The 12,926-nt window shown below is 58.8% G+C and overlaps 2 protein-coding genes across 2 annotated transcripts in view; both read left to right on the forward strand.

Annotated features, from left to right (window-relative positions):
• The window catches only part of VSTM2B (V-set and transmembrane domain containing 2B), a 13,472-nt gene extending 9,455 nt beyond the window's left edge, over positions 1-4,017 (forward strand). Inside the window, exon 5 of the mRNA XM_014449540.2 lies at positions 3,695-4,017. Coding sequence (XP_014305026.2) covers positions 3,695-4,017 — 323 coding nt within the window. The remainder of the gene's footprint in view (positions 1-3,694) is intronic.
• A 2,914-nt stretch (positions 4,018-6,931) lies between these two features.
• POP4 (POP4 homolog, ribonuclease P/MRP subunit) overlaps positions 6,932-12,926 on the forward strand; it is a 7,595-nt gene continuing 1,600 nt past the window's right edge. Inside the window, exons 1-6 of the mRNA XM_014449541.2 lie at positions 6,932-7,145; positions 9,771-9,823; positions 10,955-11,178; positions 12,315-12,392; positions 12,536-12,597; positions 12,740-12,762. Coding sequence (XP_014305027.1) covers positions 7,100-7,145; positions 9,771-9,823; positions 10,955-11,178; positions 12,315-12,392; positions 12,536-12,597; positions 12,740-12,762 — 486 coding nt within the window. The 5' untranslated portion in view covers positions 6,932-7,099. The remainder of the gene's footprint in view (positions 7,146-9,770; positions 9,824-10,954; positions 11,179-12,314; positions 12,393-12,535; positions 12,598-12,739; positions 12,763-12,926) is intronic.

Here is a 12,926-nt window from a genome sequence, read left to right on the forward strand (position 1 = left end):
CGTTATCTTAGGAGACGGCGTGAAAGTGTTGGGTCACAGCCTTCCTGACAAAGGAACGTATTTTTAGTAGATGATTGTGTTTAGGAGTTTTTTTTTTTAATTTCTCATTTTCCGTTGGGGGCTTATCTTTTTTTATGAAAGTAAATTATTTCTTTTTGAGACATTTGGATTAAAAAAAGATACATCTTATCATAATTAAATTCACTGTCAATAATATTTATTTTTAAATAAACACAGGAAACACGGTCAGACACTTGTTTATACACTGGATTGTATGTTGCTGAGTCGAAGTTGAATAAAAAAACGACTTTGAAGTGAGCTTCCTACCGGCCTGTGTGAAGGGTGAGCCTCGGGCCTCAGGCAGGCCTGATGCCATGGCCTCCTGGTCCCTGGTGCCAGCGGTCCCCTCGGCTGGAGGACAGCCGGGCACCTGGCGAGGCCACACGGCAGACAGGAGCACCTGCCCAGCCTCCCCTCGGGACAGGGGACCTCAGGGAACCGGGGGGGACGGGAGCCCCTCGCCCAGGTCTTCGAGGAGAGGAGTCCCTGGGAAGAGGTGTGATATCAATCTCTTTTTTTAAAAAATGTTTTTACTGATTTGAGAGAGGAAAGGAGAGGGAGGGAGAGATAGGAACATTGGTAAGAGAGAAACATGGATCGGCTGCCTCTGCACACCCCCCCACTAGGGGTCAAGCCTGCAACCCGGGCATGTACCCCGAGTGGGAATCAAACCCGCGACCTCTTGGTTCCTGGGTCAACGCTCAACCACTGAGCCACACTGGCTGGGCCAGCCTCTTTTTCTTTTGGTTTAAACCAATAAACCTCCGTGCTCCTGGGAGATGATGTGCCCAGCTGTACTCACTGTTCCTGGAGTCAGTGGAGGGCGAACGTGGGGAGGAGAGGGGCCTCCATGCCCTTTCCTGGTGCATGGGGAATGCTTTAGCCTCCGAAATGCATGTGTTTGGGGCAGGTCACACACGCCTTAAAGAGATAGACACGCCTCGGGGGCTGTGGGTCTTCATGCCGGACGGGATTGCATTAAGTAGCCAGATCGCCTGGGTTTGCTCAGAACCCAGCCAGTCTTCAGTCCGCAGGCCGGTGCTCTATCCACTGAGCAAACCAGCTAGGGCTCCAGCCAGTCCTTAAACCAGCTGGCCACAGGTGTTGCTCACGGGTACCTCCCCGACTCCGCTGGCCGCCCAGGGTTGGGACTCCGCTTCCTGGCGGGGCGGAACGAGCTCTGGCCAGTGAGCGGTGCACGAAGGGGCAGTGGCTTCCAGTCCAGGAGTGAGCTGGCTCGCCTGAAAGAGGACAAGCATCATTCAACATTGCAAATACTGGGCCGGCCCCACGTCCCGCGTTTCCAGCGTGTGCAGCGCTCCCCCTGCTGGCAGGTACTGGAACTGCACCTGCGAGGCACCCGCCTTGGCAGCCGGGGCGGCTCATCATTGCACCATCATCGGCCCCGCCCCACAAGGATGCGGTACTTATTTGGGGCAAAGAGAAAACCGAAGTGCGTTTGGACCGTCCCACCTGTGCAGAGACCCCCGTGGGAGCTGGCGGGCTGAGCTGCGTGAGGAGGCGCCTCGGGCCTGCTGTTTCTGGTGGACACAGTAAGTGGCCTCATATTTCATTTCTATCGATCGCCACCCATCGAGCTGTAAATTCAATCGTTCTGTCTGGTGGAGAGTGGCTCTGCCCAGAGGATCATCTCAGTATTAAGGACAACTCAATACTGCGGCCAGCTGGCTAAGGGCGACTCCAATGCGGGCCCAGTGTGCATGGAGCCAGCAAGGCGCTCCCCCGCCGCCAGGGGGCGCCCGAGGACGGGTCCGTGATGGGGTGCGGCTGAGCCATCTCCCACCCCACAAACCAGCCCCCTGCAGACACACGGTCAGCCAGGCTCCTGGCGGGAAACCACTGGCCCTCACGCCCACGGGGAGAGCAGCAGGTGTGCTCTGGGGGGCTGCCCACCCTGGGCTGCCTGAATTCTGCACAGCCAGGCAGCCCCTCGCACCCACAGGAACGAGCCCTTCAGTCTCCTCCGGGGGACCAAGGATTTCGGGAAGGAAGTTGTGGGTGAGGCCAGCCGGGCAAGTTCCCTAAAGTGGAGCTACCCCCCCCCCCCAAACTGAAGGCATGGAAGTCCGTCAGAGGCAGAGGAGGAAGGAGGGTCCACAGGAGGCCAGAGCAAACCCCTCTGAGCCGGGAGCCCTGTGGACCAGCGTCCCTGCTCGCTCAGTCCCTGGACAGGCTCCATCCCCACTAGGGGGCGTGCAGGGGGCAGCCGATCCATGATTCCAGGTTTGACTGTGATAAGCCCAGCAGTGGAGTGGAAAGGGCCTCCCCCCAAAGGGTAATTAGCTGTGACAGGTGTGGGGGAGGGTTAGCAGGCCCATCAGGCATCCCTGGAATGCGTGGAAGTGGCCTTTGGCTGGGCCTTGGGAGGCCTCCCTCTGTCCCTGCTCTGGCCAGTCCCTGCTCCCTCTCAGACGGAGGCCCGGCATCGAGCCGGAGGTTGGAACAGCTTTGAAACCTCCGTCGTCGGGGCGAGTTCCCGTCCTGTTATCTGTGGAGTCGGCTGGCAAGCTCCAGCCTCCTGGGCCCCACCCGCCACCCCTGCACAGCTTCGTTCCTCCCCCTGAGTGTCGGCCGGGATGGATGGCCTGAAAGTGAGCATCATCGATCTTCACCCGAGAGAACGGCCCACCAGGCACCATGTGTGCTGATCAATATTGCTGATCAATGACCTAATTAAGGAAAGAAAGAAAAGGAAGGGCCCCTGGCGCGTTAATGTGCCTCCCATGGGCCCGCGGGTCTCTCAGGACTGGTTCTCTGTTCAGGATTTTGTGTTAAGTCAGTGACCTTCCAAGCACAATGGGAAATTGGGGGGACACCGGTGACCTCGGGAAGGAGGGAAGTGAGGCACCTTGGGGTGCACAGAGCACAGGGCCTGCTACCGGGGACCAAGCAGGTGTCGGTGCCCTAGGGCTCCCCCACTGGCCCACAGTGGGTGCAGATACTCAGCCAAGGGGGTATCGAGGAGTAAGAAAGAAGGAATATGCCCAGCCATGTGGCTCAGTGGTTGAGCGTCAACCTATGAACCAGGAGGTCACGGTTCGATTCCCGGTCAGGGCACAGGCCCGGGTTGCGGGCTCCATCCTCAGTGGGGGGCGTGCAGGAGGCAGCCAATCAATGATTCTCTCTCATCATTGATGTTTCTCTCTCTCCCTCTCCCTTCCTCTCTGAAATCAATAAAATATATTGAAAAAGAAAGAAGGAAGCCGACGTCCTTCTCCCCAGTTACACCCAACAGGGAAGCCGAGCTCCCGGGACGGCCCGTCCAGGTTCCCGCGGTGCGGCACAGCGTGGAGTCATCAGACAGGTGGTCAGCCCCTGCTCCCCGGTTGTGTCCCTGGCCCCGGCCTCCGCCCAGGGCCTCCTCGGTCAGGGCCGCTGCCACGGGAGCAGTCACCCCAGCACCTGCAGGCTCCACTTATGACCCTCCCAGGCATTCTCTGTGCTGGATAGAGTCCACTGCCATCTTTTTTTTCCCCTAAGATTTTTTAAATTGATTTTTAGAGCGAGAAGAAGGAAGAGGGAGGGAGAGAAACATCGATGAGAGAGAAACATCGATCCTCTGCCTCCTGCACACCCCTCCTGATAAAATGAGCCCCTTTGTTGGAATTCCCAGCACCCTGGGCCCCGGGGCTGGTGCTTGCCTGTGGCTACAGCGCTGGGGACTCAGGGAGCCCCCTGCTCCGCCTCCCCACCAGGCAGCCCTCCGCCTCCAGCGGGGTCTCAGGCATTCATCTCTGCGAGTCGGGCGTCCTGCGGCTGCGGGATGCTGACAGGCAGCGCCGTGACCACAGCGGGCAGCTCCCCGTCCCCTCTGCCACAGGCACTCGCTGTCCCTCGCCGAGGAGGAGGGGAAATTGCCACCACGCGGTTCCCGACCCAGATGTCACGGGTAAATGTCACAGGCACTCCAACGCCGAGGAAATAAATACAGCTTAATTGGCAGCGATTCTGCTAAGGAACTTCAGCCCCGCGGTCCCCATTCCCACCTCCGCAAACACAGCAAAGGACGCTTGTCACGGGGAGTTCGCGAACGCGTGTCAATGTGGACTTATTTACTCGGCGGCGTGACGGTCTCTTTCCCCGTAATAACGAGGTCGCCGGGCAGAAAAGTCATTTCACAGGGAAAGGGGCAAGGGCACGTCCCAAAGCAAACACGCCGCCTCCTGCTGCAGCCCCACCTGACACCCCGACAGGTCCCCTCCGCCACCTCGGTGACCGCATCACCTTCTGAATGTCATCACACCCGCCTCCTCCCCGGCTCTCATCACCCCTCTCTCCTGTAACAAAAAAACAAACATGTGTATATTTTTTATTGATTTCAGAGAGAAAGGGAGAGGGAGGTAGAAACATCAATGATGAGAGAGAACCATGGATCGGCTGCCTCCTGCACGCCCTCCACTGGGGATGGAGCCCGCAACCCAGGCCTGTGCCCTGACTGGGAATGGAACCGTGACCTCCTGGTTCAGAGGTCGACGCTCAACCGCTGCACCACACTGGCCGGGCATCTGTCTCTCCTTTTAACCTCGATCTTAAACCACTGGACTGGGTAACCGTTCTTCTGTCAGGAAAGGCATTGATCAAACCCAGGCCCACGTTTATAGAGAAACAAGCCGGCTCCCGGGCGGCTGTGGGTTTCCCTGTGGGTTTCCGTGCCGCGGCTGCAACCCTTGGAAGCCGCGGGTTTCCACAGGGAACTGCTCCAGACGGGAGGGGAAGCCTCAGCCCTGTGTGAGGGTGCCATCTGGTGACAGACCCGATTTCCTGCTGCAGCTGCGGGCAGCTTCAAGGTTCCACGCTCCAAGACCCCCCTCCCACCCCCCGGGGTAAAAGCGAACCAATAAATAACAAATGCCAATGCAACCCGGCAGAGTCCAAATGCCCAAGTTAATGAGAGCCAGTTCTCTGGGCCTGAAGGAGCCTCATGACACAGGGAAATAGGTCTCGCTGCAGACTTGACCTTCATCAAAAATCTGAAATGTGGCCCGGCCGGCGTGGCTCAGTGGTTGGGCGTCGACCTATGAACCAGGAGATCACGGTTGATTCCTGGTCAGGGCACAGGCCCGGGTTGCAGTCTCGATCCCCAGTAGGGGGCGTGCAAGAGGCAGCCGATCCATGATTCTCTCTCTCCCTTTGCTTTCCTCTCTGAAATCAATAATATATTTTAAAAATACCTGTCTGTTACCTCCAGTGGGGCTTTGGGAGTCAAACGCCACAGAGCCAGGTCTCTGCTTCCCAGCCCCGCCCCAGGCCTCCCACGGAGGGATCCCGGCCACCGGAGGAAGCAGGTCCTGTTGTCGATTCCAGGTCACAAACAGCGCTGTCCTGTCAGGAAAAGCGTCCTTCTCGCACACACTGGGTTTCTTCATTTAAAAGAAACACAGAAGGAGGAAAAACTTCTGTGTGGATACATACAGGCCCATGCATGTATAGACACAGGTGTGTAGGTGTGTGTGCATATGCATGCATATATACATGTATGTACATGTGAAACAGCTATATATATAAAAGCCTAAGAGACTAAATGACCGAACCACCGGTCGACCGGTAGCTATGACACGCACTGACCACTAGGGGGCAGACGTTCAAGGCAGGAGCTGCCCCCTGGTGGGCAGTGAGCTCCCACAGTGGGAGCTCCGCTCAGCTGACTGACCTGTCCGGGTGACCCAGCAGCAGCCACTCCCTCAGCAGTCCTGCAGGTCCAATCTCTGGAGAACCGGTCAGGCACCGAGGGACCAGCGCTGCCGGCACAACCCTGACAGCGCAGCCCGCCTCCTGGAAGTCAGCCTCAGGCACTGTGGCCGCTTCCCCTCCCTAGATGCTCCGCAAGGAAGGAACGATATAAAAGCGGCCACCAGATGGCTCCCGACAACCGGCAGGAACATTGGCCTGAGGGATCCGGATCCCAGGCTGGCAAGGGCATCCCACCGCCCGCCCGGAGGGCCCATTGCGTCCTGGCGCCCCCCACCCCCTTTCGGGATGGGCGCCAGACACAGGGCTCACAGCTGGCAAGCGCCGCTGTGGGCAGCGTGAGCCTCTCCCGAACAGGACTGACTGGGCCCGAGACCGTGGCAAGCGCAGCGAGGCCGGAGGAGCGGGAGCAGCAGGCAGGGGCGGCAGGTGGCTTTGGACTGCGGGTTTCAGCCCAAACCCCGCAGGCCGCCCTGAGGGACCCCACGAATTCGTATAAAACAATCAGCCGACTCTATTTTAAACTTGGGGGACAACTGTCACTGAACACGAAGCCTTCCCTGTTCTCGGTGCAGGTTTGCTGGTGTTCGGGATCGGGACCTTTTCTTTGACTTAAAGGAATGGCAGGAAATCTCATTTTCACAGAAACGCGCTTCTTTAGCAGCCGAGGCTCAGTCCTTCCGAGCTCGGCTATGCAACTTCTCTTGTGTCCTCGGCCTCAGCCTGAATGAATGTCTTAGAGCAGCCATCGGAAGAAACCCGAAAACAGGGCCAATTGCAGAATCTGAGCGCATACGGACGTCAACTGCAGAATTCTCCCATGTTCCTGTTTATGTGAAGATTTTTGTAATAAACTGGGCGGGGGGAGGGGCGGTACCATCGACTTCCCATGGATCTTCCACAAAGTCACAAGTGGGAGAACACCTGTACCCACGTTTGAAAGTTCATCATTCGGAGCTAATTTTTAAAAAGAAAAACACTAAGGATTCCCCACGCGCTAGCCGCAAACCCACGGCATGTGGCCTTCGCCGCTTAGGAAACACGAGGCTGAAAAAGAAGCCCCACTGCGCAGACTCCGCAGGTGCAGCCACGCCCCTCCCCACGGCGTCGCCGGCTCCCAGGCGCATGCGCCGACCCCAGTAGGCGCGCTCAGTGACGTCACCGGCGCCGCACGCGGCCGCCTGCGACCGCGGCTGCGAGCCCGAGCGAGTGAGTCGGTCTGCGGACTCTGCGCCGCGCGAGCTCGGGGACGAGGACCCTCTCCACTGCCGACTCCGACGACAGGGGCCGCGGAAGGAGGTGGAGGGAGGAAAAGCGCGAGCGGCGCCCGATGGAGACGTCATCAGAGCGCACCGGAAGCGGCCCCAGAATGAGGAGTGAGTGGGGCTGAGAGCCCCGGGCTCGGGCGTCAGGGCTCGGGCTCTGGGTGCGGGGCGTTGGGAGTGAACGGGTCGCTGCGGAGTGCGAGCGGGGCTGTTGTGGGAATTGCCCCACCTTCCCTCGGGGAAACTGAGGCCCGCCTGGCCCGGCCCCGAGTCTGAGCCCGGGGTTGCTGTCCGAGCTGGAGGCCGGTTCTCGGGGGCCGCTCAGTGGCGTGTTTCCTACGAAACCGGCCAGGGCCTTCGCCCGACTGGCCGCTGCCTCCCGGGTGGCCGTGGCCCAGGCCTGCGCGGCCTGCCGCTCTGTGAATGACACCGTCCCCCCACCCCCACCCCCGGCGATGGCGGAGAGCTGTGCCCCGAGGGGAGCAGCGCCCGGGCCGCTGCAGGCAGGGGAGTGTGGACACCGTTCACACCGGCTTTGCATGCGGTTCCGAGTCCCCCGCTGCAGGTGCCAGCCTGTGTGACCCAGGGTAGCGTATCCGAGCGTCCGTGTTCTCGGGTGCGCAGCAGGAATAGTGACCACGGCCCCGGATTCTGCGGAAGGAATGATGGATGAAATATGCTGCCCTGGCCGGTGTGGTCCAGTGGATAGAGCGGCGGACTGACGGGTTCCGGGTTCGATCCCAGTTAAGGACACCTGCCCGGGTTGCAGGCTCGATCCCCAGTGCGGGGCGTGCAGGAGGCAGCCGATCCATGATTCTCTCTCATCATGGATGTTTCTCTCTCTCTCTCTCTCCCTCTCCCTTGCTCTCTGAAATCAATAAAAATATATTAGGAAAAAAAAGGTAAAATATGCAAAGCTTTTAATGAAGTGCATGGCGAGTACTGCGGGCTCCATAGACGTTAGATGTGTGTTGTGACTGAAAAGGCTCCCAAGTCTCGGCACCTGGGCCGGGGGAGCCGTCATTCCTGGGGTTTGGGGTCTTGCACGTTGCTCTCTACAAACAGGTTATACTCCCCCATCTTACATTTGAGGGAGGATTAGACTCAGCACAGAAGACTTGTAACCACTTTGGTTTGTTTGATCAAATGTGCGCAGGGATGAGATTTATAGAGTGTAGTGTGAACCAAATTGTCTAATATTTGGGCGCTTGAATCAGGGCTCTGTCTCATTCTTATTGTGTCCACATCCCAGTGCCACAGGTTTTCTTCAGACAAATAAGAAATAGTGTGGATGTGTTTAGAGATTGAAGCCACATTGGTGAATATATATATTTTGAGCTTGAAAAAAGACCTACTGTATTTTATCAGTTTAGGACACCATCAATTGTATGATCCAATTTTATAATTACTAAACTGTGGAGAATCTTTTTAACAAAATGTATTATCCCCAACCACCTGCATCACATAACTTTTAAATGAGTTCCCTCATTACAAGTTGAACAGCTCTTCAGCTCCTAACCTGTGGTATTGTCAACGTAAGAAACATTCAGACCTGTAGAGAGTTTGTGAGTTTTGTGAGCCAAACTGATAACAACTGCTGGGAAGCAAAATCTCAACGGATCAAGAAAATGCTCCTGAAAAATGGCAGTTTGCACCCTATTTGATACATTACGATCAAAGAGGAGGCATAGGTGGGACACATGAAGTCCCCTGGTGACAGGTCAGGGAGGCGGGAGAGAGCAAAGGAGGGTTAGGGGATCTCTGGGATTGGATAAAGAGTAAAACTTATTTTACTGAGGTGGGTACAGGGTAGTTAACAGCGATTAACACAGTTACAGTAAGAACAAGGAGATTTGTAGTCTCTGCTCTGGCTCGGCTCCTGTGCTTTGAGGGGTCTGGAGGAAGGAGTTGACTTTGACATTCCAAAGGTCTGTTATCGTAGACGCAAGAAGACTGTAGACAGGCTCGATTAAGGTAAAAATTGACTTTTTTTCAGGGAAGGTTTTAGCCTAGGACATGACTACCTGCCATAAACTGCTTTTAGTTGAAAAGTTTTCATTTCAGACCCTCCGGTGTGGTTAGTGTAAGTCTCTGCGTTTGTAAGGCCGCCACGCAGGCCTCCCCTGAGCTTGTCAGGGTGAGTCTGTGGCCCCTTTTCGTCCACAGTATTTTAAACCAGTGCAGCTCCAAGTGTGGTCTGCTGGCCTGCAGCTCCCTCTGAGAACTTGCTAGAAATGCAGGATATGGGGATGGGGCCCAGAGTCTACACCAGCGGTTCTCACCCTGTGGGTCGTGAACCCTTTGTCGGTCGAACGACCCTTTCACAGGGGTCGCCTAAGACCATCCTGCATTTCAGATATTTACATGACGATTCATCACAGTAGCACCATGACAGTGATGAAGTAGCAGCGAAAATATTTTTTATTGGTGGGTCACAACATGAGGAACGGTATTTTAAAGGGCCAGAAGGTTGAGATCCACTGGTCCACATGCTAATAAGTCCCAGAGGTCCCTCCGCACGTTCATGTCTGAGAAGCACCTTTGAAGCCGGCCCTTGGGGTTTCTGTGATGGACGTGATGCGTGGGCAGCGTGAGAGCTTCCATGAGGGCTTCGCAGCTGTGCCCTCTGTAGCCCCGCCTCCTGTCCCTGAATGAGCATTGCTCTGTTCAGAGTAGAAAACGCCTCGGGCCTTTTGCCCTGCAGGAATCATTTCGTGTCCGTTTTCCCGTCCCCAGGTGTAATCTACCACGCCCTCTCCCAGAAAGAGGCCAAGGAGCTGGATGTCCAGGTAGGTGCTTGGCAGGGGGTCTGGGAGCGACGGGGGATGACACAGATGCTCGGTGGCCTCAGAGGCTTTCCGCGTCCCACGCCTCGTCTCCCCAGCAGGGCCTGTTGTCCTGACGACTCTCCCACATGCGGGTCTCCTTTCCCGTTGTGTCATCTCCCATCGTGTGGGGACACCGGGCTGTGTCCACCTGAAACCTGCCCTGGTGGACGCTGTCATTTGACCTGGTCACTGGCTCCCCTTCCCCAACAGGCAGAGAGACCACATCTGTGAGATTTATGGATTCTGTGATCTGCCCATTTGGCAGAAGCTCCCCCATGAGGAGGGAGATACCGGAAATCAAGATTTTGAGACCGATAGGCCTTTATTTGGCGTCTCCGTGGAGGGCCACTTAGGTGTTCAAGACAATCCAGTCATGTCAGTCCCCTCTCTGAGGGTCCAGGAAGTGGCCTGCCAGAGGCAGGACCTCGGGAGGCAGTGCCACCTGGCCTGGAGGGGTGGGGGTGCGGCTGCAGTTTCAGGGCAGTGATGCTCGGAGGCCCCTCCAGAATTGCACACGGTGACGGCTGCTCTGCCCCCTGGCACCTGTGCTCTGTCAGGGTCACGTGAGGCTCTGCTGTGTGTCCAGAGAGTGAGCAGGAGGCGGGAGGGGGCGGGAGGGGGCGGTGCTGAGATGCCTGGCAGTTCCTCCCCCAAGTGATGCGCCCACAGCCGGAAACCCACCGTGAGCCGATCCAACTCCTGGGCTGGCTGTGCCGCCTCCTGGGGTTAGAGGCCTCTCCTTCAGGCCAGAGCTTGGCTCCGCCCCAGCTGGCCTCCTCACCACTGATTAAATGCCGCCCCTCTTCCTCCCACCAAAGACCAGGGAGTCTTTTCCTCCACATACAGGGGTGTGATCTCATCACCAGGGTGGCCTCAGGGACAGGGCGGGCCCTGGAGTCTGGCCTGGCTGTCTCGTGTGATGGCCACGGACTGGCGTCAGGATGTGGCTTTCGCACCTGGACAGCGGTGGGTGGGGGGCAGGCAGCACCCGGAGGCGGTGTGAGCCTCTGTGGGGGAGGCAGCCTGCCTGCGAGGACCCGGGGTGACTGTGCCTCGCAGAGCAGTGAGCCCCCGCTCTTGCTGTCCCCCCAGCGCCCGGGAGCCCAGCGCGCCGAGGCCTTCCTGCAGGCCTTCCTGCGGCGCTGCACGCCCCACATGAGCCAGAGCGTCCGCGAGGACCAGCTGCAGCGCAAGGCCGTGGTGCTGGAGTACTTCACCCGCCGGAGGGGCAAGGAGCAGAGGAGGCGGGCCAGGGGCCTGTCCGCGCGGCAGAGGAGGGCGCTGCGGCTCTTCGACATTAAGCCGCAGCAGCAGAGGTACCGGCCTTCCTGCCTGCCTTCCTGGCCGGTGGAGCCTCCCGCTTCTGCCGCCAGGGGGCAGTCTTCCTTCACCCACCGGGACTGGGTTTGGGTTTGGGTTTGGCTTTGAATAGGGAGGCTGGTGAGTGGCTGGCTTCTGTCCCAGCCCTAATAGCACCTGCCTCTAGTGCGTCTGTTGCCCATGGCAACAGGCTGGCCGTCCTCCAGCTCTTTCAGAAAAGAGCAACTGAGACTTCTTCCTACTCATCTCCCTAAGCTTCTAATAGCACAAGCAGAGTCACCCACAGGTTACTGCCCAGGAGCGTGCTGCCCGCGTGTTGGGAAGCCTCTGCAGGGACATGGCACTCCTCGTGGGAGGGGCTCCCTCCTGCCACGCGGCCCTCGGCCCGGCTCTGGGTGTGGGTGCCTGGGGACTGTTTGTAGACTTTCGCTTCCAGACCTGTAGCCAGCAGCCTCCCACACCCACTGGACAGTCTGTCACCCTGTCCATGGCCTCTCGAGAAACCAGCTGGGTTTGGGGCCGGGGGGCAGCTGTCTGTCTCAGGGGCCTTGTGGTGTCCCCACCGCTACCGCCCCCTTCAGGTTTGAGCCGAATCTCTCCATCCTCTAACCCACAGTTGGGGTCCTCTCCTCCGCGCCCTCCCCTGCCCGGCAGACCTGTCACCGCCCGGGTCCTGCGTGACGCCAGCAGCTCGGGTTGGACGAGGGCTCACCTAGCTCAGCGTCCTGACGCGCAGGGCCTCAGAGTGCAGGCGTCAGGAGTGGGTTTCTCCCGGAGGAGAAGTCCAAGTGCGCGTGTGCTGGGCTCCGTGCAGGCGGGTCCACGGCCCTCAGGCCCAGGCAGCATGGCCCGGTGTGTCCGGCTGCTCCGGCAGCTCTAGACATGGCCCCGTGGTCTCGGGCGGCTGCTTGCGCTCCAGGTGTCACAGCTGTGTCCAGTGGCAGGGAGGGGAGGGGCCAGGAAGGTGCCCCTTCCTCATCTCACTAGCAGGAACGTGGCCTCGGAGGGCCCACCGGTGAGGAGACAGGGTCTCGGGGTGGAAGCAGGCGTCCTTGGCAGGAAGCCGAGCGCTGTGCTTTGGACGGTGTCATCAAGCTCACGGGGCTCGCTTCCACCCTCTGACTTCCCACAGATACGACCTCTTTCTCCCCCTGCACGAGCTCTGGAAACAGTACATCCGGGACCTGTGCAACGGCCTCAGGCCAGACACGTGAGTTGAGTTTCTGAAGCCTTGCCCTTTGGGGGAACCCATTCCTCTCAGGCCCTGGCCCTGACCCTGACCTTGACAGCGGTGGGTGCGGCCTGGGAGCCCGCTTCCTGAGCAAAGACGGTGAGGCTTCTGTCTGCCCACAGGCAGCCCCAGGCGATCCAGGCCAAGCTGTTGAAGGCAGATCTCCATGGCGCCATTGTTTCAGGTGAGGGCCTGAGAGCACGTGGCACGCGGGCGGCACTGCGGGGTCAGGGGGTCAGGGTGTGAGAGTGCTCCTGCCGGGATGTCCCCAGGTCGGCACTGGGCGGAGAGACATCCTCTAAGAGGTCTCTGCCCTCGCCACGCAGCCCCGACTGCCGCCTTGGAGGGTGTGGGACACCTGTGACCTGGCTCCCGAATCCTGCCCACACCCTGGCCTGCGGGCCCCACAGGACACCTTGTCGGCCATCGCAGAGTTCGCAGGGCAGCGGGCGGGGAAGGCTGGGGTCCTCGCACCACTCAGTCCGGCCCCGGGGCACTTCCTTCCCCCCTGGG

The sequence above is a fragment of the Myotis lucifugus genome, unplaced genomic scaffold, assembly GCF_000147115.1.
Source record: "Myotis lucifugus unplaced genomic scaffold, Myoluc2.0 scaffold_1242, whole genome shotgun sequence".
Lineage (NCBI taxonomy): Eukaryota > Metazoa > Chordata > Mammalia > Chiroptera > Vespertilionidae > Myotis > Myotis lucifugus.